Here is a 27,808-nt window from a genome sequence, read left to right on the forward strand (position 1 = left end):
GCAGGCGCTGGTTTGTGTCCATCACAGCCCAAGCCAGGCCCCTGCCTGGTTACAGGTGGTGTAATGCACAAGTTAAGTACCCTTTTATGACAGAACATTAAAACATACTGTAACAAATATCTTCAGTAGATTGAGGCAGTAACTGCAGCCTTATCTGGGAGAAGAGCACCTTGGGCAGCTTGGACTCACCACACCAGGCTCAGAGGCGTGGAGTTTGGGACCCCTTTCAACATACAGTCCGTGGAGTCTTTTATTGAAGTAATTTTTCACCTTGTTTTCCTTGCTTTAATGGGGGGGTGGGGAACAACACTGATTTTAAAGGTAAAGAGGGTGTTTGAAATCTCTCAAAACAAGTTCAGTAAGGCAGACTTTTTTTTTCCATGGGATATAAAGAAGACCGCTGAGAGGCAGCTGTAGTGAGTTTGGGAAAACTTGCAGATCTGCAATGCTGCACATGCAAAAAGGCGAACCAAATACAAGAAATGAGACATCAACATCGCTACAAACAACAATACAAAGGCAGAGAAGTGGCTGGAGAGGGCTACACAGGAAAAGCTATACAAGACGTTCCTGGAATTGCATATACAGAGGTTTAAATTTTATTCGTACATTTTTTTATTTACACAAGCTACATCTATTAATTGCCAGAGACTGACCTTGACTCTCCTAGTCTTAAATAAGGTTACTGACCACCACGCACAGTCGAACAGAGTTAATACTGTTAGTGTCATTGGTGGCGTGAGTGTGCACCACAGCAGTGAAACACCTAACGCTTCTGCTTGGGTAAAGTATTCGTTCTGCTGCGCATGTGGTTCTTGGATGCTGCGCTTTCAGCTGGAGCAGCTGGCGAGGCTGTGTCTGTATAGAACCATACTGTTAATGCCATCACAGACCAGAAAAATGCCCACACGTGCAGGTAAGTAAAAAAAAAAAAGTCTTATTTATATATAAAAAAAGCATTAATCCTGTTTATTGCACAAAGAAAGGAAGATTTAAACTAAACTAACACTGCAGGGTGACGTATCCCTTTCCTTTGTTCAAGCTGTTTAACAGGCAGGCTATGGGTTGTAATTTCGCTGTATACTAGGCAATAAATTCCAGCAACAAGGTGCAGTGATGCCACATGCCTATGCTACTACTTCGGATGCGGCATGCTAGCTTTCCTGGGAAACGAAGCCGTTGCATGCTCATCCCCTGCAGCTGGGAGGAACGGTAAACCCAGGGAGAACTTGCCAACTCAGTATTTCCTCATGTAGTAAACAAAGTGCATTTTCTATTTCAGCCTCCACCCTGTAGGTACGTTACTTTAAGACCAACCAATCTTGCCCCAGACATGCAAAAGGCAAAGGGCGAGGATATTATTTTCAAACACAGCCCTCCTAGGAAGGAGCACCCCAGCTCATGCCTTCCTTGCGAAGGATTCCCCTCCCCCCCATTTTTCATTCCTTTCAACACAGCCGAATTAGACATCCCAGAGTGAAACGATCAGATGAACGGACACAGCCACAATACGCAGCTACTGAAGAATGAATGACCTGTTTTCCCCTCAAGTATGCTCTCGCCAAGCATGTGACTTTAAAAAACAGCTGGAGAAACCTTATTTTTTTAAAAAATACGTCTGTCACAGCACAATTTAAAACTGTCATTGCCTTTACAACTAATTCAAACCCCAAATTTAATTAAAATTAATTGGCATTTTCCCCATGGACAGTCATTAGTTGCAATGACTTTGTTTCGGTATTACAATACGTAATCTCTGAGCAGTCCTCCATTTTACCAGAAGACTGTAAAAGAAAGGTCACGTTTCTTCAGACATTCAAATAACTATTAGGAAGCAAAATTACAGGAAAAGAGCTTGTTTACATAAAGAGGTGAAGGGTACGTAAGAGATAAATAGCTTATAACTTGGGGTATTTGCACTGCAGTGGAACAGTAGATAAACCCCCTTAGGTAAAACACGGAAGCTTTGCTCCTGTCAATGTAAACATTTTGAGTGTTGCAAGAAGCTCATACAGAGATGCTCTTAGCTTCTAAACACTTTCTAGCCTAGAGCCTCTGCTTTCTCTTTCCTCTGCGACTGCACTGTAGTTAGTGCCAATCAATAAGCGATTGGGATAGCTGTGTGGACCAAAGGCCACCGAGGACCATCAGTTAATGGGAAGAGTTTTTACTTGACTGAGTAAAGACTGTCGTGACCAATGCCCAGCAACACAGACACTACCTGGAACACACAAGATGCTTTTCTTTGATCGGTGTTTGTGTGGGAATGGCAAAAAGCCCTCTCAGTTCAAGGGCATGGATTTTCTTTCTTATTTGCACAACTCCATAATAAAAGCTGCAGCAGGGTAACTAGCATCGACGGGGTGTACCGGGGGAGATTTCTCTGGCCGCTATTCGCGAAGGAACACCCCCGAGGTCTCACCTCTGTGAGCAATCTTCTGGTTGCCATTACCTGTCCCACTCAACGTTAGCCACAAAGAGCTACATCTGAAGAAGCCATCTGCCGAGTTAGGGGTTCAGAATTCTCCCACAATTAAAAATTCTTCTATGCTTCCTTTTCAAGTAGAGTCATCCAACCCTTTATTTGGGTGCTCAGAGCTTGACTTGCAGAGCCTGTCCATGATCCCCTGCAGCATAGGTTGAACAATCCCCAAGAGAGGGCGCTGGGAGGAGTCTCCATCCCAGCAGGCTTCCATCAGCTGCCAGCATTCCTCATCAAACACCGGCAGACGCTCTGGGCGAACTCCTGGAAAATGGAGAGGGACCTGGTTACCATCAGTGCACCTCAGATCTGAGGGGAACTTTGTCTGATGCTCATTACTTTGGTGCAGGCTGGAGCGACCCAAGTGGACTGTCTGGGGTTTAATGCTTTCGATAAAAGCTTACATTTTCAGCAACGCTGCTGAGATCTTTGGAAGCATTGCTGATGTCGCCCAGATCACGCCTGCTTCCAGAGGACCGCCCAAGCATTTAGTTTCACTGGAGCATCCTCTTTACAGCTATTTAGGAGCAAAATTTAGTACCCTCTTCTATAAAAAACCAAGACCCACCCCATTCACTGATAACGGTGCTTTTAAGGAGGAGTTCAACATGAGAACAATCGGTGAGTGCAGCCTTCTGACCAAATGCGAGACTCGCTCATCTGAGTTAATCTTTTTCACATGAGAAGGGAAGAGATTATTCGGACAGGAGCTAAGGACACAAAGTAGTAAAGCATTCTGATACCATGACGCAGCATGAGGGATTAGGCTACCGCTAAGCACAAGTACTACACTAAACCTACGCAGGCACAAGAATAGGTTTATACTTTGGGGAAAAACTAGCAGGTGTGTTTTACTGAACATCCAGCCCATCCGTGACAGCTTCCCCAGCATGTTGCATATTAAGCACTTGAATGTACAGATCTCCACGGCCTCCAGAAGCTGGAAGGGATTACACATTCTTTAGGGGATCATGCTTGGCTGGTTCTGGGATCTGGTTTACATCGTAACTGTTGTACTACTTTGCCTGGTTGAAGCGGTGTGCCAGCACAGCTCTTGTGACACCGTGGCAAGGAAGTGGTTAACTGGGAGCCTTTTGGTTTTTTAATTCCCTGCTAATTTTAGTTAGACTTTCAGTAGAATATGTCCAAGTTTAACTAGATCAGCGTTACTCTTTAGACCGCTGATGAAGCAACACAACTTGTATTTTTACCTTTCAGTTCCAAGAGGATAAAATGGGTTTTCTAATCGCCTCTCAAATTTTACTCAAGCGTAAGGCATCAACCAATAGAGTTCAAAATGAGCCATTTATACCTCTTCTAACATTGTTCCAAAGGTGATCTTTGCTTGCACATCTCTCGAAAGCCTCTGGTAACTTCACGTGCCCCGAACAAATGTACCAAAACAGAATGCCAAATGCATAAACATCCACAGAGTTATCGTACTTTCCTGTGACAAAAATACATTTCATCAGCAGGGCAAACATCATCATCATCACTGGAAACTGAGCAGTTTGAGAACTAATTTCACTCTTCTACCTCCTCAAATTAAAGCCACAGCTCCATTGCCAGAAGGGAAGACATGTACGAAGCCTAGTAACGCATCAGGAGTCGTTGCCAGAAGTGGAAGGATAGAAATTAAGACCTTCCATTCTCAGAGGATTTATACACTTGAGCCGTACCTGCAGTTCCCAAGCTGGGGTTCAGGGCCCACAGCAGGTACAGGTGCTCAGGTGTATTTCAGACTTAAACACCAGCACTTGTAAGCCTATCAGTTCTCTTTGGCTCTGCTGCTAGCACAGGAGTCTGACAGAGCTAACATCAGCCTCTCAATCCAGAAGTTCAGCAATTACTCATTTACAGCAAGTTCACCTGCTGAATAAGAAAAAATCGAGCACAGGAAGGGCTAAGTCAACACTCCCCCCGTAAGGTCAAGGTCTAGCCTGCTAGCCACGGGTATTTCGCTGTTAGTATTCACTGAGAACCACCTGAATAATATTTTCTAAATGAAACAAAAATAGGATTGCTTCAATTTGCTTGCAATCTTGTCAAAGCAGGGACAGCATCCCAGACCAAAAGGATTCTGGTAAGTGTAGTATGGAGCTCTAAGTGCTGCTCTAAGATGCCTGCTCAGGAAAAATGTTTACAGAGTACCTGCCAGAAGCACAGAGTGAATTTGAACACACTCCACGTGTTAGTAACAGCTCGGAAATTCCTTACTTGGTTCCCACACCAAAACCAGAGGAACCTTTCTGAAGTAATGCGCCTCTGAAAAGCCAAATATTTCCCACTTCCTAACAACTAATAATTTAACTTTCCAACTGCAAAAGTACTGATTGCTACAGCAAAGCTTATGAATCCCACAGTTCTTTCAAGTAAACAAAAATTTAAGACTGAGACTCAAAATAAAGGAAAATATACATAGTATGCATTGTAAGCAGGGAGCCTTCTGATTTATTTTAATTATGTTTCTCCTCATAAGCAAGTTGAGATATTAATTCAAAGTAATGGCCTTCAAAATTCAAGCCAGAGACAGTAGTGGATTCAATCAACAAGCATACCTGTAAAGAGCTCAGGAGCCATATGAATGGGTGTGCCTACAATACTGCCAGACATCATGGCTTCTGGTTTGCAGAACCCCAAGTCAGTGATTTTGGCTCGATTCTTTTTGTCGAGCTGTAGGAGAATTCATAGACAGGCAGCTGATAACCACACTTCTCAGGTTTAGTATTGCATTTTACTATTAAGCTTTTAAACTCTTTATGTTTGAAGGGTTGGGCATTCATTCTTAAGGAAGCTTCTCTGCGTGGCTGCTCTTGGACATTTACCTAGCTCAGCTCAGTAACCAGACGTGCCTTCGCTTGTCTTCGACACAGAGGGTGTGGCTGGGGTTTAACAGAACTGGGAACTGGAAGTGCTACTTGTAGCTCAAGCTCTCTACCTTCAAGAGGAGTCACTCTACCGCTCGCTCTCCCCTCAGCTTTCTGCCTGAACAGGAGTTAGGGAAACCTCACTGCAAGGCTCGTTGTGGCTAGCAAGACAAGTTAAAAGATCCTGTATGAAGAAAGCTATTACTTCACTTATATTATGCTTCTCCCTCCCACTAAAAGGGCCTCATAAGACTCGAGGATTAGCCAGATACAAGAGTTTTCCTTACCAAGACATTTTTGAGTTTGATATCCCGGTGCACAAGTCCCTGACTGTGAAGATAACGGATTCCTTCAACTACATCCAAGGCAATCTGCAATCGTGTTTCTAATTCTAGCCCGGCCTGAAGAACAAACACAGCAGGTTTAATTCCTACAAGGGGAAGTCACTTTTGCTTACTCTTATTTTCCAAAAACACTGAAAACTAAGCAATCCTATCTTTGGTTTACAATTTAATAGATATTTAGATAAATGTATATATTAAAAATATACATATAAATAAAATAAACATTTATACAAATTTCTAAATATACATATACATAAAAATACATACACACAGAGGTTGTTCTTACCTTTAGGCCGGTATAGAGGTCTCTGTGCAACCGTTCCATTATCAGCAAGACGGCAATGCTGGAGCCTCCTCCATAGCCATAATCTATCACAGAACCATGGAGATGTACAAGCCGCTCATGCGTCTGCAGAGACCTAGAGAAAGTTCAGCACAGAAAACTCATCCTTTTAATATCCTTCTCTCCACGCCAGGCCAAGCCTCACCTTGTAAAGGGAAAAATGCCCAACAGCTGCAGCTTTAGCACAACAGTAACACCCGTACCATGTGCCGACAGTAAAACGCAGCACCCCACAGTTGCCAGGACCATAGCGATATACAGCCGTCTGATGCAATTAAACTCAAGAAAGCTTATTAAAGGTTGTAGTACCAAAGAAATACTGTACGATTTCAGCTGTCTGTAGTGCAGCACCTGCCTGCAGCTGCTTACTGAAAACAAGCAGTTTCCTGCAGTGCAGACCCATCATTTTCTTTTGGAAATTCAGACAGGGCAGAGAAAGATTGGGAAAGGAGGGATGACTCAATACCAAAAAAATCAGGGGAGAACTGTTTGCTATCACACTCTATTAATTCTAATTTACTCTGCAAAACAGCAAGCATTTGAACGGCAAAGATACCAGAGAATCAGATTAAGACAGGAAGGAGCACGCCTGCCTACCACTCCGTGCCTGTTACATTTTCCACAGTGGCGCTGGCAAGCTGTCTTGCCTCTGCTAGGAATGGCTGCTTAGCATTTCCATTTCATGAGGTCAAGTCACTAATTGGAGAGCAGAACTACAGCAAGCAAGAGTCTGCCATGGAAATGCAAATAGCGTTTGTCTGCAGCAGTGCAGTGAAGGAGATCCACGAGGAATGAGGAAAGCCCTTACGATACGCACCTCATGTAGTGAAACTCAAGTGCAAGGTCATTCCAGTGCTTCTCATCTGGAGGAACAACAGATTTCAGTGCACATGGGAAATGCCCTCCCCAACTGTCACACAGATAGACCACGCCATACTGTCCTCGGCCCAGCTCGCGGCCCAGCTTTGGTTTGCCTGTAAGGCACAACATCCATTTAGTGTTTTAGACATTAAAACATGTTTATCTCTTCCCGTACACTATCAAGCTGGCAGCCCAGAGCTTTTCATGGGCCAACAGCTGCACAATTCAAGGTACTCAGCATGTGTCAGATGGAGGCTCACTGAAGTAGCTGAGTGAAAAGCTAAACACCTCTCCTACTCCTTTACACCCACTGACTGCTTCGGAAGGAGGGAGCAGAAGATAATACAGAGAACATCAAGCACAATGCTCACCGTGTAACAGCACATCCTGGAGGGACCTGCTCTCCAGCGAGAGCCGTGCTAGCCGAGGAGCATGATCTTTCCGCACCTTCAGCCACAGGTCTTCTGTTTTCTCCAGCCTGCCAGAATGGCCGTCTTCTAACTACAAGAGATATCGCATCCACACTGTAATCCTGCCTGGTTTGAAGCCCTGCCGTAATGAGGCTGAGGGTCCTTGCAGAACCAAGAGGGATCCTACTTAAAGCATGCCTCGTTTAAAAACAGGATCTTGTATTAGGGCACTCACATCAGCTCTGCCACCTCTACCTCCAGAATGGTAGCATTAACTGCACGAGCTGCTCTTTTAGTCATCTCTGCAATTAAAAATCCTCTTTCTATAAGTGCCAACGTACAAAACAAGACCTCCTTCGTAACAGCTCCCCACACTCACCTGTCGCAGGGAAGCTGCAAAAGCCTCATGGGAGCTGTTTAGCCTGGTCCGGAACTGGCTGCAAATGCTCTTGGCTAACTTGGAGGCACTGAGGCTCTCGATAGCATCCTGAGCAACTTTCCTCTTCCAGTCACTGGTGATGGTGGGTGGGCTGACCCACGTAATGCGCTGGATTATCTAGTAAAACAGGAAACGGAATTAAGGCACTAGCACAAAAAAAGCAAAGGGTCAGTCAATTTACTCAGACTGCTTAGACACCTTGCAAAAATGCACAGTCATCTGCATATAGAATTGGGCTAAATAATTACTTTACAGTAACTACAGTTTAAAGGTACTGATGACAATACTGTTGTACACTGAGAGATCTGATTTTTCTGAACATCTGCTCAGTTCGTTCCTACAAGCCAACCATCCTTTCACGTCTGACCAAGAACACAGGTAGCTCGACAGCCACCGCTTGGAAAACCACACAGTTGTGGTGCAGCTGGTAGGTGGAAAGAACAGGCGGCATAAGCAGTAACCCAGAGACTCAGGAAGAGACATGTTCCTAAACTGGTGAAAGCTACAGTGAAGCAGCTTGTTGCTGGGTAGACATGCTGCCAAGGTGCAGAAATCCTAGGTGTCGGTGCGCACCACTTCCCTTAAATTGCTGGGTGGTTAAGATGCCCTGCCCCACCCTTTATTAGCAGCCACAGAAATCCAGCTGCTGCACACCCAGCCTGGATCCTTCTCCCAGGCTGAAGGAGGAATCTGCAGGTTTGTTACCACCCAGTCTGCACTGTACCCATTTGCTAAAACTCATATTCCTCTCACCCATCCATACACGGAATCTTAAGAGGGAAAAGGCAGTAAAGGTCATCAACAGCTCAGAGCAGGAACTTCAGAAAGAGAATGCTTTAACAAACAGAAACTTAAAACAAACACCTGAGGAAACCTGGTCTGCTCTGGAGGGAGAAGAGTAAATTGACCTGAATCAAGACACACTGCAAAACAAACAAAAAACCCCACAAGAAACCCCCAACCCCAAATAAACAGCCAGTTACCCAAAACATAAAAAGCAAGAGTTTCAAAATGCTGATCATCATTCCTTTGCTGTTTCAGAACAGAAAAGAAACACTCAGGAGGTAATTGCTTTAAATTAAATATTAGCACCTCAAGGAATAAAACAGACACATGGCCTTAGTGCTGAGTGGGGAAGCAACAGCTTTCCAACGCATGTGCCCAGAGTCAAAATTTACAGGGCAGCCACGAGTGTTCACACTATTCTTTGCTCCAAAACCATTTCACTGTACAGTGGCACATACTAGAAATAAATGATAAAGACGCCCCTACCTGTTTGATCTGTTCCCACAGCATCCTGGTTACTGTTGAGCCAGAGTGGAAAGTGACTTCAACATGATAGGCTGCATTTAGTATCTGGAAAGCAGGGGAAAGATGGAAGTATGGGAACTTTGCAAGTGATAGTCACTATAAAATTTGCTAGACCCTCTGAAAATGAAAAAATTGACACTCCATGGGATACTCCATGATTCACTCGGTTCAATTCATTTACTGTATTAAGTTCATAGGTGCTTCTGGGCTGTAATCTGATTACTATATACAGATTTAGGAAAGGCAAGTACTAGGCCTTTAGGTGACTGTTCCCCAGTTTTCATACCTCCCTTAGTAACACCAGACCCACACACACTCCAGAGCTGTGCTCCTCTAATATCACTGAGCATCTCTGTGTCTTACTACCCTCGCTGGATGAGAATAAAGGCAATTAAGACTATTCTAGACAGCCATTTAAGCCACCATACCTGTTTGAGATAATTGCTTGTGATGTGTACAGAAACATCCTTTGACTTCTCCAAACTCCTTGCAGGATGTACTGAAACCTCCCAGGACTCCTCCAGGCTCTTCAGACACCTCTCCAGAGTCCCTACAAAGCTCTCTCGCAGATAGTCCACAGAACTAATTAACTTGTTGGCAACTGCTTGGTTTAATCGAGAAATAATCAGTTCCTGAATTTGCTTAATACAACACTTTATGTCCTTGGAACTAACAGGTTCCCCATTCTCAGGAATGATAATATCTGCATGAAAGAAAAGAAAGAGGCACCTTTTGACTCAACATGTCACTGCTGCAATAACAGCTACCGACAGCTGCTCTGAGTGTTTTGCAGAGGAGCTACAGCGCAGCCCCGGTCCACCCAGCTTCTGCTCCAAACGCTCTTTCGCTATTTTGCTCCTTCAGAGGTTCATTACTTTACACCCAGATGATATCACCTGAAGCCAGCAGCGTTGCTAAGCCATACAAAGAAACCCAAGAGCAACAGAACACCACATATATTGACTATTGCAAAGGATTGGATTTTTGCCAGTCTGCATGTCTAACACTATAGTGCCAGTTTTACAGGGGTCCCAAAACCAGTCCCACAGATTTTGAGTAATTTGGTATTCTGTGATAGAAAGTACTAATGCATTCAAGTAGCTCCAGGAATGCACATCTGGTACTCCAGTTTCAGGGAAGCTGAAAATCACATCTGACCAAGGTGGAAAATATTTGCATGTTTGCTTCCATTCACTGGTGTTCAAATTCAGAGGACGCTCAGCTCTAACACCTGATAGACTCTGCACAAGCATTCTGTAGCTACTACAGGTTTACAGTCATACAGTGATGACAAGTCAACTATCACCTCAAAAATTAAAGCTGTCTTTCTACCTGAAGCAGAGCTCAGGAAAGGCTGCCAGGCCACGCTGCAATCCATAAGCACTGCTGGATGCTGAACGTTACAAAGAAAGTGATGTACCAGCCACGTCGGTTACGTGACTTTTTTTTCATGGTACCCTGAAAAGGTTGATGACCACTCAGTATTTTTAAACCAACACTGAGCAATCCCTACTCGTGCACAGTAACCACACTGAGCAGCACCACGTTGCTACCAGGAGCTGAAGACCTTGTCTCTGGATTTTGGCCAACAACCGTCTAGTCTACTTAAAACAAATCCAGTGATCAGCAGATGGCATTAGCTCCTCAAAATAACATCTTCCTCCTTTTGGGATATTGCTTCAAGTACTGACAGCCAACAAGATTCTACACTCTAAGTACTCCAAGCGATACTTGTACATAGAAATACACGCACACATTTACTGCATGTGTTTTAGCTTCTGCTGCCCCTAAACATACTCCTGCAGATACAGGTTCCTGAGCTCAGGCACTACAGCGCTCCATGTCTGTAAAGAGTGGGTCAGGCAGAATACAGGATTTATTACCTGTCCTCATAATGGAGTAAGAGCAGCCCTAAACAGGTAGAATTAACACACTCACTACACCCTTAGTGTATGCTGGTTTGTTGGGGTTTTCTGCAGCATGCAAATAGGTTAATGTTGCAATTAAAATGAGCTCTTTATGAGGACAATGTTTTGCATGGGCACTACAAAGCCAGCATTCCAAGAAACGGGAAAGATCCTACCCATTTCCCACCTGCAGAAGCAGAGATCCAGACCCTAACCTGCAGGATTAAACGCAATCCATCGTTTCTCCTCTTTGTCCCAGGAGGTAACACTCCAATTTGAAATTAGGAGGAAGTAAATAAAGACAAACAAAATTATCCCGAGCTTTCACCAGTCTTGTGCCTCAGAAGAGCACTCAATTCACAACAAATAATTTCTTCTAAGCCTATTGCCTACAGTTATCTCTGATTTTATTTTAAATAGAAAAATCTTTCCCCATCAGCCCAGTGAACTGCATTTCCTTAGAACAGAAATTATTGTTACGGAAAACATCTGCTTAGCAAGCAGAGGAGAGAAGAGCTGGGGAGTATCAACCTACAGATCTTCACTGTGCCGCTTATGATAGACCATGTATTCCTGCAGACAAAATTTGGATAGCCTCTCGCCCTTCGCAGTTTATACATCATTCTGTATGCTTCCAGCTTGTGTGTTCCTGGAAGTTCTGGTGCGAGAAGATGTAGTGAGAATTCTCACATTTCCCCAAAACACACACTAAATGCCAAGCATAGGCCTCAGGAGCACAATATGTTGTGTTGGTTTTGTTTTTTTTTTTAAAAAAGGGAAAACCTTACCCACCCTGAAGGATTTCCTTTTAGGAGGTTCTATACCCAAAAGTCTTACGCAAACCTCTCTCAGACAAAGAAATCAAGCAGAAAACACACAAACCAAGCCTTCATCACTAAAACTCAAACAGCTTCTTTTCTTAGGACAGATTTATTCCCAAGTCTCCACACAACCACTGAGGCAAAGTTAAGAGTTATTTTTTTCTTCTTCAGCAGAATAGGGAATTAAAGCAGAGAAGTAAAATACCCTAATCCAGAACTGTCCAGCAAGCTCTGGGGGAAACGTCTGATTTATAAGAAATCGCGACTTATTATGTCCAGGCTTCTCATTTAAGGACAGTGCTTTCTACCCAGGAGACACCACAGAAGAATCCTTTGTGTATTAGTTCTGAATTTTCTTACAAAGCCCCTTGCCTAGACTGCCACTAACCATCCCTTGGCAGATGGCAAATATCCCTCTGCCACTCTCCTTTAAAGCCCTTAACCATTTCGTTCCCATTGCTCTCCTGCCAGTAGTTACCTTTGAATTCCATATTAGCAGCATCCTCCAAGAGCTCCTCTTTCATATTGCTAAGCGTCTCTATGATCATGTCCTTCATCTCCTCTTGTTTGCGGTTGGCAATGTTCATCAGAGACTCATACAGCTCATTCTCCTTCTTGCGGGTATACTCTAGCCGCTTGGGGGTGATTTGCAGGTCTCGCTGCATGTCGAAAGCCTGATTGATGAAGATGTTCAGGCAGCGGCAGTGCACCTCATTTAAACCGGTAGCTGCTTCCACGAGATGCTTCTGAAGCACCTGCCTGGAGAAAGTGCTTAGGAGACGGAGCTTCTCGAACTGCTCCACCAGCATGCTTTGGGCATCGGCATCAGGACCGGGTGCCCCGCAGCTGCAGTGGTTGGTACTCAGGTACTCCAAGTCCATCAGCTGGCAGTAAAGGGAGGACTTTTCATTATCAGTTTTTTTGGGAGCAATCAGCTCAACCCCCGACTCTGGCACTTTGAAGAAGAAAATGGGCAAAGAGAATTTCTCTTTGATTTCACGCAGTTCGTTCTCATCTGATGAAGAAAGTTCAGCCTCGCTGATGGCAAAGACGACAACGGGCAAGACTTGGTTCACATACTCTCCCAAGGTGGCTTCAGCAGGCTGGAATCCACGACATGGTGCTACTACAACATCCACTTCCTAGGAGGTAAAGAGAAAAAAGAAAGGGTCGTACAGCTCCTTTTAAAAACTGATGCATGCAAAAATGCACTGTAATTCATTCACAAAGTGCAAAACCAGAAACACTCAAACCCTTTAGAACAGTTATGGAGTCTCACACACCGCGTCATGCTTTAGTGTATCGCCTACCTGCAAGGTGATGACAGCCCTCTCGCAGGGATACAGCCACACATGGATTAGTGCCTATTGACTCCAAAACTCTGATGTTGTACCAAGTGCCTTTGAGTTTTAGCTCTGAACAAAACTTAGAACAAGTTTCCCAGGTAAGTGCTGTCGCAGAATAGCCGTTATTCTTTAGCTTATAGCTGCCCACTTTGCAACAACCTCTCCCAGTAAATACGCTCTCAACCCCCCATCGACGTTTCCCAGATCTGCATCTCTCTGAGAAGATATCCATGCTGTCTGTTTTCAGTGTAGCTTCCAACAGCAGAAAGCACTACAGTAGCCGCTACTGCCAAAGCAGCACAATAACCGATTCCAAAGACTCCGCAGCCAAAGGACAGACAGGGAGGAACAGATGGTTGTGACAAGTTAGTTATGGCTTTCTTCAAATCCAATGAAAACCTAAGAGATGTATTTTATTTACTTATTTTCTTACTGGACAGTTTTACTGCTTTGGTCATATGCTCCTGCTGACACCACTTACTAACCCCACTAAAAAGGGCCAGGTGTGAAACCTGCTTCCTTCCCTTCCAAGGAAGGGGATGAGATTCACCTTTGGATATGCAAGAACAGTGTTAGACCTGCATGTATCACTCTACTAAAATAAGGAAAGAAAATGTCAAAGGCTTTGAACTGGAGACATAATTTAAGTGCCATCTTCTCAACTCGTAGCAGGGGGATAACTAAGAATTCTTCAATATTTTTTCTCCACCAGAAAAACTAAAGGCTTGACCACATCTCCCAGCTGCTCTCAGAGCTAACAGGAAGTCATTGCTGCCACGGGACTCCCCGGCGCTGAACTCAAACCTGCCCAACGCACGGGAGGTTTTGCAGAATGAGATGTGTGCTGCTGCAATACTCACCAGGGCGGATGACTCACGCCAGCGCCTGTAAACAAAGGAGGAAGCCAGTGCTGTCTCTAGGAGACAGGGAGAAAACCAACACAGACAGCAGAATACAGTGTGAGCAACTAGTCCTCCTGTTTCCATAGAGGCCTCTCAGGCTTTTCCAAAGAGCATTAGCAACCTTTCTTCATTTCTTCCCCTCCCGCCTTTTTTTTTTTTTGTTTCAAATGTCCTACAGAAGTTTAAGCACTGTCTATGCAGCCTCATACTGTTAGGGGTCAAGTACTCCTATATGGCGAATACCTATGACTCACACTGGATTCCTAAAATTTTTGAGCTGGTTCTCACAAGGTCACACTGCTGTAAACACACTCAAACACTTCTGACAGCTGTAAGCATGAAATTGCTGTCAAGTAACTTCATTCGTGTTTTCCGTAACTAACAGCCCTTTTTAAATATCAAAGCTTCCCACCTAGCAATCCAAACACCAGGGACACAAATGTCAGAGTTACAGCTCTTCTGCTTAAAATATGATGCGCTGGTGCTGTTGACAGCAATTTAAAAAAATACTCTTTAAAGAGAATACCATGCAGACACACTACATACTCATCTACGGATTTGGACTTGCAATGCCAGGATGACCACTGCATCCCAGAACAAAAATTAAAATCAAGGATCAAGTAGGTCTTGACCTACAGTAAGGCAAGTGGAGTCTCACTAAATGCATTGAGGGACCACTGAATGTGCCATTTTACTGAGTCAACAGGTAATTCCTCATTTCCAAATCAGTTAAAAAGCATTTATTTGCTACGTCCCAAGAGGGCCTTGTCCTATTTTGCTAGGCTTCGGGCAGTTTAATCACTGTTTGTTTAGTTAACTGAGGGGCTGAGAAGCTAACCCAATTTAGCCAGATTTTTACCCAACCTCCCATCAAGCAGATTATGACTGAAGGCCCAGCTCAGTCTTTTTCTAAGCCAATTTGAATACTCTGCCTTCCAAGAATAGTCTGTGAATCACTGAAGTCTGACAGTTACTGCATTTATTACACGTGCAATCTAATTTCATTGCCTCCCTGTTAATCTGAGGCATGTATATACCCCTAGATTCTACTCTAGGATTTATTTTTTAAACACACACTCCCCCCAGTTTTTCTGAAGTCTTGCCAGTTTATTCCATTCCCACAGGGGTCTGAGTCAGAAGTTCAGTAACTCCAGAAAGAATCCCAGGTAAGAACACTGAACTACACCTCTGGTCTCCAGCAAACACTGCTGTTCTTTACAGAACGTAATTGCTTTGATTTGGTGGCATGACTTTGAACCCTGCTTCATCAGGGAATTTCATTTCACCTTTGCTGGAAGGGCCAGCCCAAGAAAGCCTGTGAGGTGGACACGCTCACGGAACAGTCTGAGAAGCAATGCTCCTTCTCTGATCATGAACTCTTCCCCTGTAAAAGATGCATCACTAAGCCAGAAAAAGTAGAGAACAGGTTTCACACTGGTGGAAGAATAATTTCATGGAGCTGGCATTTTCAGTATCTTCTACCCTCAGTTATGCCATCATAAAGGGACAGAGAAAGACGACTACAGGTATTTGACGCTGGTGCAGGGCAGGAGCATGGCAGCACAGCCCACAGTAAACTGATGCTACGTGGAAGGAAGAGTGTCTCAGCCAACGTGAAAGCTTTTCAGTTTTCTGCATGAAGGCCATAAGCAAAGACATTAAAAATACTCTCAAGAAGGAGACCAGGGCACGTTCTTCCAAGTTTTAAGCAGGATGTACGTTAAAATAACCACCCAATTGGTACTTAACCACGTTCTTTGCTACTTGTGACAACTACTAATTCATATGACCTGAATCACTGCTACAGTACCTAAAGAAATGCAACAACAAACCCAAACTAATTCAGTTCTTCTGTTAGAGCTCATTAGAACCATCTTGTATTTCTTCACTCATCTTCCAGCTTTGTCAGAGCAGCTGAAAATTCTTCTTGCCCTACAAGCCTTAGCTAAAACCCTTCAGCCTGCAACTCAAAGTCACATGAAGCACAAAGCAAGACAAAGGCATGAAAAAGGAAGCTTTCAGCCCTGTTGTCCTCCTCCCTTCAGCTGTACCGTACAGACAAACCAATACTTCAGAGAAGTCCATTTTGGCTTCCGGGCAAAACTGATAAGATTTAGGGAAAGAGCCAACTGTTTGCTCCCACTATAAATCAATAATCTGTCTGGCTAGATGGATTATTCCCCATGACCCAAATGCATTCCTGTGCACAGTGATCCCCAAGGAATAGAACAGCTTTGCCAAAGTTTTTCCTTCCCCGATATTTTACATTTAAAAATAACTAAGTTCACATACCTATTAGCACAAGGTAGTGTTCTCACAGCAGCCAACCCATGCAAATCAAGTTTTTGGCTCCCTCTTCCTCACCCCCTTTTCTGCGAAACAAGTTTTGATTAAGACGTCCTTCAGTAACACAGAAAGGCAAGCACGGTCCCACCCTGAATATCAGACTGAAAAAAAAAAACTCAGGGTGCTCCACTGCCAGTTCAGTATGAAGTGGTATATTCTACACTCGAATTTATCTCCAAGTAAAAAACATCGTTTAGTTGATATTTGGATACTGTTAACTTAAAATAACGTAGCCTTTCTTTACTATAGTAATGACTAATGAGTTTGGATTTAGCAAACAAGTATCTGCACCAAGAAGCATGATTCAGCATTAGGTGCCTGCACAAAACAGCAGCGTGTAATCTAGGTGCCCAAGCCAGCCTGGGCAATTAAGCCTCTCAGTGAGAGATGCTTAGGCCTGAAAAGCTGCACAGCATTCCCCAGGTCCTGAAGTCACTCTCAGCTCCTTTGATGGCAGCCTCACTATGGGGAGCGAACATGATTTCAAACAGAAACCCACAAAGGAAATTCTCATCTCCTGTAACTGTTCTAGTCCACGCAAGGACCCACAAACATTTCTTCAAACACTAGTAAGGTGTTTGAATATCTAGAGTGTAAGGTCATTACGAAACGCAGTACTAATAAGCATTCTGCTATTGGGAGAAAACCACACAGATGAAAATACAGGGATTCTAGGTAACAAGTAGGGTAAAACGCAGATTGATTTCCCTCCCCCTCTGCCCATAAGGTACTGAGCTCCTCCAAATTAATTGATTCCTGGGCAAATCGAAATCTGTAAGATCTGTACTGAATATCACGTTATCATCAAGCACGCAACTGTTATTAGACTCCTAGTTTTGTTTCACAAGTTAAGAAAAAGCAGAAGTTCCTTCAGGGTAGTTCTGCAGACATGCAACTTTGGATAGCGTCCAAAAAACTCATCCATTATTGCTCCAGATACATATTCCACTAGTTACAGAAGGAGCGTCCATGACTAGAAGATATTTACTTAAAAACCTTTCTTGTCTCTGTGTCTGCTGAGCAGGGCTGGAGAATGCACGTTAGCTATAAGGGTGCAAGAAAGCACAGGTCTCAAGAGGAGGTCAGACTCCTGTAATTTAACACAAAGCTATCCTCAGCCCCATTACCTGCTAAAAGGCATCTCCTATCAGCCTTAAAAATTTTTGGTCCTTCCTTTAGCCCCTTGAATTCATGTAAGGAATCCTTTGAACCAATCTGAAGCTAGCTGTGATTCACCCTCCCTCTCCTTCTATTGGAAGAGCTTTTTATTTCACCAACCCTTTTCAAATTAATCTGAGTAGCTGTTTTCATCTAAGTGTCCTAAATATAACCAAAGGCAAACAGAGAGATCTTTGTCACTCACATGAGAAATCTGAAAGAGGGTTGTAAACTGCAGTGTGTCTAAACTGGCCCCTATAAAAATGTAACCAAGTAAAATAAATGTAAAGCTAAATACTCTTTTATGCATAGCAAGGCAGGATTTTACAAGCAGAAGATCCAGAACAGGCATTTACTTTGCAGCACCAGCAGCTGAGCTGGTGCTCTTTGGGAAGGTGGTGGATGCCTCACATACAGATACAAACATGGCACTTGTGCTCTTTCAGCAGATACTGGAAGCCACAGACACACTACAAGATAGCATTGACTTGGCTTCTCGCATTAGGACAGGCTTAAATTTAGCTACAGGCTGGGTTTGTAGCACTTACTTCAAACTGATGAAGCCAGACTGGGTCTTCATTTTCTGCCTATTTACAATCATGCCTCGATTTGTATGTCCAGAAAAAATTACCTTGCTATTTTACTGTTCAAATAGGAAGTCCATACTCTTATTTGTGTGACAACAGATCACATTCTTTGCGCTTAAGCAATTTATGTTTAAGAATAACCTGTTCCAGATATTGGACTGCCAAACACAATGCTCCGGAAGTATTTTACTGCAATAACAAAGGCTCGATGTAAGATACGAAATGCAATGAAAGCTTATGAAAGCTATAGAAAGCTATAAAATACAACCCTCGCCTTTAATGGTATTTGCTAAACACCAAACTGCAACACTCCCAGGACAGGAACACGTTTTATGGACAAGTAAAAGGAAAGTCAAAGGAAGATACTAACAGTGTTAGAAATGGCACTGAGAACAGGCTCCCACTGTCTTGTTCTTAGCACCTTCAGTTTCCATTGACACCACAGAAATGTAAAAAGCCACCCTCTCAAATCAAGTCAGGTCATTTTATCAGATGTTGGAATTAAGGTGGGGTTTTTTTCTGACAAGCTCTTCACGACAGAGACAAAAAAAGTACATATCCCTGTATGACAGCTTCTAGCTTCTATCAGACAGCAAAGCTAACTCTGAATGACCTTGAAACTGGAATAAAAATTTAGAAGACACGTGGAGTTACATCTGAGTAAGGTTGGCTTCTGAGACAGATGGAACATTACAGGGGAATGATAATGCTAAGAGGCAACACTGACACAAAAGCACACAGGCTTAGATGGCGATGTCCAATTAAAATCCTAACACCAGACTTCCAGCTTCTCTTTATTTACAAGAGATTCCTATGCTTGAGAGTTTACACCATTAGCTTTATTAGGGACTATAAACGCTACACCTCAGGTTCGCTACGATGATGGTACATGGACACCTACTTACCTTTAGTAGCGAGTACGGCAGCATGACCTCCAGCTCCGCTATCCGGTGAGCAGGATCTTCGCTGTCCCCACGAATTTCTAAGTCCTCCTCTGGTATCGTGTCCCAGTGCCCCCGGTGGGCTGCCATCATGTGGACCAGTTCATACTGCTCAGGCAGCGCTAGGCTAATCCGTGTTTGCGTGCCATGTGTGAAACGGATCCGTCGCCTCTTACAATTCTCCTCATTGCTGATTTTGGTGGTAGGGAGCAGCTTCTCACCCAGCAGTATGTTGAGTAACTGGCATTTGGCATTACAGTTCTGGCCAAGAATCAGAAGGCAAGGGTGCCAGCTCACAGTCCGCTGGAGATGCTCTTCCTCATGGCGAGGGAAGGAAATTAAATTCTGCCCTAAAATTGAGGACAGACCGCATTAGAACAGGTTGGCTGAACAATAAGTCTCATATCTCTAAGCCAGCTGAACACAAGTTCAGACATTGCTGCCCCACAGCCCACCGAGAAACCCACATAGCACCAAGAATTTGCTTATGTGTCCTGAAACTAGTGTCAGCAATTCAGCATTTCTACCACAGCAACGCCAAGGTCCACAGTAGGTTGATTCTCACAAAGCCGTTAAGGCAACATGTTACTGTTCTCCCCACCTATTTCATCAGAAAGCGTTTACACAGAGCTCTCTTCAGGACGTTAGTGGAAGACTAATGGTAGGCCCTGGAAGTCAAGAGGAAACAGTTGTCAAGGTTGAAACAACCACAGGGCTAATCTTGCCTCAGGTTGGAACAGCGTTTCGCCTTGCTCCAGAGTTCAAGGAGGCCCAAGACGTCCCTAAGGCTAACTCTTCCCAAGTTTTGATGGCTTGGCTGTACAGAACATTCCTGTTGCATATCAGAAATAAATTCAATCAACTCTGAACTGGTGACAGTTCCACCCACACACTTAATGTCAAATACTTTGCATCTACCAAATCCCAAGAGTATTTCTGCACAAGCTTGTTGACCAAAGTCTAGGATCATTGACATTAAAGCAGCAAAACCTCCTTTCTAGCCTCAAGGAAAGGCAGTCTTGCAAAATTGCTTCTCTACACAAAGCAGATGACAAGACCAAGGTTGCTGAGACATGGTAGCAGAACTAACAGCCTCTGCCAGCAAATCCCTACAACAGAAATACAATCACAGCACCTAAATAAACTGTCACGCTTTCACCACCCTGGATAGATATGAGCCGAGGGGAAGACTCTTTGCTAGCAGCCAGAAGGTTCCTAGTGCAGTCTAAAACAAGAAGAAACATCTTCATTCCCTTGATCGCACTAATGGTACACATCTTTCCTAACCTACGCAGTTGAATTAAATAGGGATGGTTTGCCAGATTTGTATTAATTTTAAGAGAATTTAGTTTGCAAAAGGAAGTCACTTGACATCTGTATCTCTTTCAGAGTAGCGGCACTGCCTGTAACCACTCTCCTTACCCATCTTCCATCTGAATCATCAGTTGTACCATCCCACTAACCAGGCCCTTTGAATTCTTAGTCCATGATGATGCTGCAACTCCTTGCATTTGCCTTACTACATTAATTCTCAGTCTCAGTACTTAATTTAGCTTCTGTATTCTTTTACAAGTCCTAAATACAGCGTTTCCCACGCTTAGTCATCTAAGCTGAAGTCTGAGAAGCTTTGCGTTACCTTATGCATAGCAACAGAATAATCCTGGTAGTACAAAAACCGGATACAAACAAATTCCCCATCTGCTGCTCTTCAGCACAATCCCCGCGAGTACAAAACAGCTAGTGTTCCACCACAGCCAGAGGGCTAGCCCCTGCTCCCAGATCTGAAGGCAGATGGCACCCAAGAATGAAATGGCAAATGGAGACACCAGTCCCCAAAAGACCAGGCAAATCTGAAGGCTATAAACCAGTACGATTGCCCTGATATCAGGCAAACTGATGGGAGTGACAGTTTAAAGACAGACTTGAATACAATACAGCAGAGAAGCACCAGCAGGGATTTTGTAGGGGAAGGTCCTGTTTTAATACCAGGGCTATTAAAATTCTTTTAATGAGTCATGTTCTGGCATCTAAAATTGTTTCAGTGTCTCAAGCCCCAAGAAAACAACATACTCTCATATACTAAGATATTCCTCAACACTACTAACCAAATTAAAGATAACATACAACAGCTATTCTAGTCCTCATTCTGATAGCATTCCATCCCTCTGTTTTAATTAAAAGCATTCAAATCGGGGGCAATATCATGCGTAGGTTGTTGTGTCTTAGACCCAGTTTAAGGCTTCTTTATCATCTTGCCTAAGATTTGCCTTTCCTTCAAATTCGCAGTCTGGAAATAGGACTGCCGGAGAGGTTCTCTCCGTCAGAGGAGGCCTTTCATCCCATACCACGCTATGGGGAAGCCCTCTCCGTGCCTCAGCAAGCCCCTCTCCTGCACCTCTGTCCCACACCACCCCAGACACTGACCCCCATAAACCAACAGTTCGGAAAAGGTTAAGGGAGACATCACTTCTTGAAGTGTGACTCTTCATAACTGTTTCTGAAACAGCCTTTCAAGTTCCCCAACCATAGCAGAGTGGCCACATCAAGCGAGTGCAAGGCAGAATCCAGCTAGCGGCTCACAGAAGATAAAAATCAGCAAAGCTCCACAAATAGCACATTGAAGCCTTCATCTACAAGATAAAGAATTTCTTTGATCTGGTTACATCTATTGAAACTTCAACTGGAATTCAGGCTCGCTCTTCAGCTACCAAGCATGAAAAAAGCCATTCAGAAGGCACTGTACAGGCTGTGAAGCCTTCTCTGCACAGGCTTTTGAAGAGAAAAGCAGAGGCAGATTGCACCCTCTGCTCATTCTGGGTGGCCTCTGTGTTTACAGGTACTTAATGCTGGCACTAAGCGATTGAAATACAGCAGCTTAACTCAAATTATTGAAGCACAGAATGGATACCTAAATGCTACATCTTTAAAACACCTTTCATCTTTTCACGCATGCAACCTCCCTGTGACCAGCTTTTATTCAACGAGTTTACTACAAGCGCTATCAGCAACAAAGCCATTATGTTCAACAGCACGTGACGCAGCAACGTTCCAGGTATGCGAAGTACAAACCTGGAAGCCGCACCAAAAAAAGCAAGATTCAGCCATATCACAACTAGTCCGGCGCACCATCAAGGCACCCAAGTCATGGCAGTTTCAACCCTGTGTGTAGCTACCACCGGGTATCTTACGGTGACCCCAAGGTCTCAAAATTGAAGCGAGCTGCACAGCGATGGAGCTACTGCTCATGTTCTGCACTGCGGACAGTGTGTGACTATTTCTGCGTATCAGAATAAGGCACAGGATAAAAACACTCATACAGTACTTAATAGCCTGTGCCACTGATCTGATCATGAAGAATTCAAGTTGGGAGCAATACGACCTCCTGCAGTACCTAACAAAAAGTAGGTTTAGAACTTGCTTACTGAAGAGATACAGGAGATTCCCATATCTATGGGAGCAGCTCTTGCTTGTGATGGGGCTTTTGCCAAAGATTTTAGCTGGTGCTACATACTGTATCCATACACTGTATCTTTTGGAGACATGTGATAAACACTTCAGAAAAAACATGGCTCCAGGGGGAGTCCTTAAGCGCGTGCATCCGATTAAGCTCCTTTTGATGAGAGGAGGTCTGTCCAAGAACAAGGACGTCTCTCACCAAGACTAATTTCAAAATTCAGTCAAACACTTGACAGAAGAATCTTAGGTTGAATTTATGGAATCTATAGAAGCCTTAAGCATTTATTCATCCCCTTTTCAAGGAAGGCCAGCTACACTGCTGGTCTTTCTACTCTATTTTCAGTAATACATATGGACAACAGTGCCTAAGTAAGGCCAGACCCTCATACTACTTACTGCAAATACCACTACCTTTCAAAGAAATCCTTACATTTCTGCGGTGCTGGCCGTGACTCGCAGCATGCTTTGACCACAAGACTTATGATTAACACACCCAGTTATATGAACCAAGTTTTAATTCCACCCCACCGCACATCTATCGGCACAGTGACGTTAAATCCAGGAGAAGACACATGATGAATCCATATACCACCACAAGCAGGAGAAGCCCCCAGGGTCTGCAGAACCAAGCTTCATGTTCTGCTTAGCTCGAAGCTTGCTAGCAATTGCCTCCTCCCGTCTATTTGAGGAGCTATTTCACAAGTACCCTCCCAACCAGCCCTCCACACATTATCTAGTCTTAAACCCCATCTTCTTATGTTGACACACCTAACAGCACAATAGGAGCCCTAACCTTTTGAGGATCACAGCAATATAGGCAGACCAGTCACATTTTAACCAGGATATATACCCTCAGTCAATATAGCATCAGGATGAAAACCATTCCAAACCCTCTGGTTAACACACTCACGCCCTACGAAATACATTGATGTACCGAGCCGTTAGGTTACCAAGCCTTGGGCTTTCCCCCCAGCTCACACTCGTTAAGGTAACACTGCAGCTGCTGACCAAAGCCCTGGAGAGGCTGTGGATATCTGCACAAGCAGTACAGCTCTGTTTACAGAAATTTCTGAAATAAGGCAAAAGAAATATCAAAAAACTCAGGTTCCAGGTCAAAGTTCAAATTATTTCAAGCACAGAATAAAGAAAACTACCATTAGTAGAAGGCAGAGTTGCTGGGTCCTTTCCTTAGTATCTTTACACATTTTAATAAAATCCCCTACTGAGTCCCTAATTAAGATTTTCTTTTACAGAAAGTCAGTACAAAACACGCTAGCTAACAGCACCAGGAATCAAAAGCTGTCAGACCTGTGCAGGCTAAAGCTACAGGTTTGTCACAGTGTCATGGTTTAACCCCAGCCGGTGGCTGAGCCCCACGCAGCCGCTCGCTTGCTCCCCCCCAGCAGGATGGGGGAGAGAATCGGAAGAGTAAAAGTGAGAAAACTCGTGGGTTGAGATAAAGACAGTTTAATAGGGGAAGCAAAAGCAAAGCAAGGAATTCCTCCCCTCCTTCCCCTCGGCCGGCGGGTGCTCAGCCATCCCCAGGGCAGCAGGGCTCCATCGCGCCTAACAGTGCCTGGGGAAGGCAAACGCCATCCCTGCCAACGTCCCCCCTTCCTCCTCCTCCCCCGGCTCTGTGTGCTGAGCACGATGCCGCACGGTGTGGGACAGCCCTGGCGTCAGCTGGCGTCACTGTCCCGGCCATGTCCCCTCCCAGCCCCTTGTGCCCCCCCAGCCCCTCGCTGGTGGGTGAGAGGCAGAAAAGGCCTCGGCTCTGTGCGAGCCCTGCTCAGCTGGAACGAAACCATCCCGGGGTATCAGCGCTGCGTCCAGCGCAAACCCAAACCACAGCCCCGTGCTGGCTGCTGCGAAGAAAATTGACTCTACCCAGCCAAAACCAGCACACACAGTACTTTAACAAGTCATTCTTAAAAGCCTATTCATGACAAAGCAGACCTAGAAAACAGACAATATTTTGTTGAATGCTTCAGAAATGCAGACAGTGCAAACGAGACTTTCTCCCTCCCCTCATAAACAGTAGCTGGAAGGGAATTCTTTTTTTCCCCTTGAATTTATTTTACTTCTCTTACTATGAGGAGTCAGTCCCAGTACTAACGCCACAGAGGGAACTTTTCGTCAATCCTTTATCGATGAATATTGCCTGTCATCCTCCCAGGCAGAGGAGGGCGGGATGTAAAAGCAAGTACACACCTGCTCCTTCAAGTACACAGCCCTGACTCACCCAGCCTACCTGAGAGGTCAGGGGCTACTACTCAGCTTAGCAGACACTTAGGTCTGGTTTTGGACAGAGTAACCCAGACTGTGCTTTAGGTTCCTGGAGCTGTGTTGATTCAGAGGGCAGTTACCTTTCTATGCTGTTACACCAGCTCCGCAGGTATCTCCAAAGCAAACCCCTTTACATTTGTTTCGTTTCCAAGTCACCTAAATTTACTTTCACGGTTTATTTTTCCACTTCAATCCTAGGTTGTAAGCGTCCTGTCCATTTAACTCCCCCGTTTCTTTTTTATTTCACAAACCATTAGCATTCATGCCTCAGTGCACTGCAGAAAGTCTGCAGAACTGTTCAGTCAAAATTCCTCTCACTCTGACACCACCTGTAAGGCAGATGCCAGGAAAAAGCAGTTCTGAAGTCCATGAGAACTGTCCTCACACTTAAAATAACCTCCCCGTGTCAGACAGGGGAAAAAAGCCAGCCACTAAGTTTCAGAGAGTACCGGAAACGTGCAATACAACTAAAATTTTACAGACGTACAGATGAAGAAGCACTGTCCAAAGGTGATCATTCAGGCAGAAAGGTAATAAGCAATACCAAGGCTCTGGGTTTCAGGCGAAGGCTTGTGTCTTCCCATATCTTAAAAAAATAATAATCATCGGTTCACAGTTATTTTGCAGATGACTCATTTAAGAGAACTGCCAGCCTCCATTATTTTACCAAATCCTGCTCTTCATCCTCTCCCTCTTTCCACACGCCCCTCAAGACTGCCACCATGACTTCCCACCTTCTAACATGGAGCAGGTTTATTCACTCGACCTGTGCCCCACCTGGAACACGTCGCCACTTCACCCCTTTGCAAACTACTGATTGAAGTTTTAAGAACAGTAAATGTTATACAACCTCTGCAGCCTGAAATCCCAAACCAAGAGCCTACGCTGTTATTACTGTTTGCATGAACAAGCTCTAAAGCAGTCAGCCCCTCCTTGAAGCCCTGATACTTAAGGGCCAGTTGGTAACACATTCAGCAGTAAAGTCAAAGTGGGTCAAGGTAGGTAGTTGGAAAGAAAAAAAAAAAAAACAAGAGAGAAGGTTATAAGTGCTTTGTGTTAGGAAAAAACAGGTAGGATATTTGCTGAAATCTGCATCTTATGTCAGGAATATTTAATTAATGATGCACCCACATCTACAAAGCCCTGTAAGCAGGGTTTAAAAGATGCAATTGTGTTTGACTAGCAATATTTTACAAGAAGTTACCAAACAGAAGAGCAAATCCAGCTGAGGGCTACCATTCTAACAGCACTGAGACCCACGAAGAATGAGTGAATCCAACTAGTTCCTACTTCTTGGAAGTCACAGAAAGATGTAAACAAAGAGACACTACATTTTTACAAAACTGGTCGCTTCTATTCTGACGGCTTACGTGGAACGCTGGTTTTTTACACAGACTGACAGAAGCGCTCAACACCACTTCAATTTTCAAATCAGAATTGTGAGCATAAGACAAGCATGGACAAGCATCTTGGACAAGTAACCAACAGATGACTCATGAGCCATTTGGAAATGAATAAAGAAGGTCTTTATATATATTTAATGTCACGCTAAACTCATCTCACAAGACAGTCTTATGAAAAGACGAAGTTCTGCATGCAGCAGGAGGGCTCCCACCAGCAGCAAATGTTTGTCAACAGTGACAGATGAGGATGAAGCTGATGAATGAAGCCTGGCGCTGCTCACACAGAGCTCCATGACAAACACGCGCCGACCCCACGACCCACCCAGCTCCCCAGGTGCTGCAGCCCCCTAACCCCGACCCTGCAGCCCCCCTGACCCCCGGCCCGCTCCCTGCGCCCCACAAAGCCTCTCACACCCCCCAGGCACCCCCAAGGCCCACCCATCCCCCATTACACGCCCTACACCAGCTCGCTCTCGCCTGCCCCTCCAGTTGCGCCCTCCGCCCCCCACAGCCCACCCACCGCCGCCCACCCGCACCCCAAACCCCGCAAGCCGCCAGCCCACCCCTCCCTACCCACCCCTTACCCCACGGACCCCCTACCCCCAGAGACCCCCGTTTATCCCCAAAAGCCGCCCCCGTTCCCCACATACACACACCCTAAAAGCAGGCCTCAGCGCCCGCCGCAGGCCCTGCCCGCCTTCCCCCGTCCCTCTCTCACCGCCGGCCGCAGGGCCGTCCCGGGGGGCCCCGTCCCCAGCCCCGGCGGGGAGACCCTCGCCAGCCGCCGTCGAAGCGAAGTGGTGCCCCTGGGAGTATTTGACGTCGCGGAAGAACTTCTTGGTCTCTCGCAGGTTGTGCTGAAGCCGCGCCAGGTGCCGGTTGTAGTGGCCGAAGGAGCGGCACAGGTCGCGGATCACCCCGCCGGGACCCCGCCACGACGGGGCCCCTTCGCCCTCCATCTCCTCCGGGTCCGTTCCGCTATCCCCTCCCCACCGCGGGGGACACTCGGCCCCTGCCAGGCTGCCGCTACCGGTCTCTCCGCCCTCCCGGAGGGGAACGGCGCGCCCCCGGCGGCCGGCCTTTCCTCGTCTTCCCCCCCCCACCCCTCCCGCCTCCCCTTCCCCCGCCGCCGCCGCCGCCTTCCTCCTGCTCAGGGGCAGCGCCTCAGCAAGCCGCGCTGCGTGCGCCGCGGAACCTTTATCGGGGCGCCGCGGGGCAAAGGGGGAGGAGGCCGGGCGGACCCCGGGGCGCGCTGCATGCCGGGAGCTGTAGTCCCGCTGCGCCGCGGGGACTCATGGGAACTGTAGTCCCGTGACGCCGGCGGGGCTCCCGGTGGGGGCCCGGAGCTCCGGTCCGCTCTCCCGCGCCTGCCAATCCCTCCCCGGGGCCTCGGTCCCCGCCCGGACAGCCGCGGGGGGGCAGGCGGGGGCCGGCTGGGAGGAGCGCGGGGGTGGTCTGGAGCAGCAGGGCGATGACAGCGGCCGGCGGAACCCTCGACAGGAGCCGCGCCCGCACCGGGGAGAAGCGGCGGCGGCGGAGCCCCGGCCGCGGCAGGACGGCCCTGCTGCTCGGGCAACACCGCCGGGGCCCGCGGCGGG

At 45.6% G+C, this 27,808-nt stretch overlaps 1 protein-coding gene across 2 annotated transcripts; it reads right to left on the reverse strand.

The window, feature by feature from the left end:
• Positions 1 to 259: 259 nt before the first annotated feature.
• On the reverse strand, positions 260 to 27,323 carry DSTYK (dual serine/threonine and tyrosine protein kinase). 2 transcript variants are annotated; one of them, XM_075115337.1, is made up of 13 exons: positions 26,929 to 27,323; positions 19,030 to 19,415; positions 12,264 to 12,927; positions 9,486 to 9,760; positions 9,019 to 9,102; positions 7,687 to 7,863; positions 7,269 to 7,398; positions 6,854 to 7,010; positions 5,980 to 6,112; positions 5,637 to 5,750; positions 5,041 to 5,155; positions 3,795 to 3,929; positions 260 to 2,746 (listed from the first exon to the last, which is right to left on the reverse strand). In XM_075115337.1, the coding sequence occupies exons 1-13, from the start codon at positions 27,167 to 27,169 to the stop codon at positions 2,559 to 2,561; spliced, it is 2,799 nt and encodes a 932-aa protein (XP_074971438.1). In that variant the 5' UTR covers positions 27,170 to 27,323; the 3' UTR covers positions 260 to 2,558. The 2 variants fall into 2 exon arrangements, with proteins under 2 accessions (XP_074971438.1, XP_074971437.1); XM_075115336.1 differs by having other exon boundaries at positions 6,854 to 6,899; positions 26,929 to 27,299.
• Positions 27,324 to 27,808: the final 485 nt, after the last annotated feature.

The sequence above is a fragment of the Phalacrocorax aristotelis genome, chromosome 21 (assembly GCF_949628215.1).
Source record: "Phalacrocorax aristotelis chromosome 21, bGulAri2.1, whole genome shotgun sequence".
Classification (NCBI taxonomy): Eukaryota; Metazoa; Chordata; class Aves; order Suliformes; family Phalacrocoracidae; genus Phalacrocorax; species Phalacrocorax aristotelis.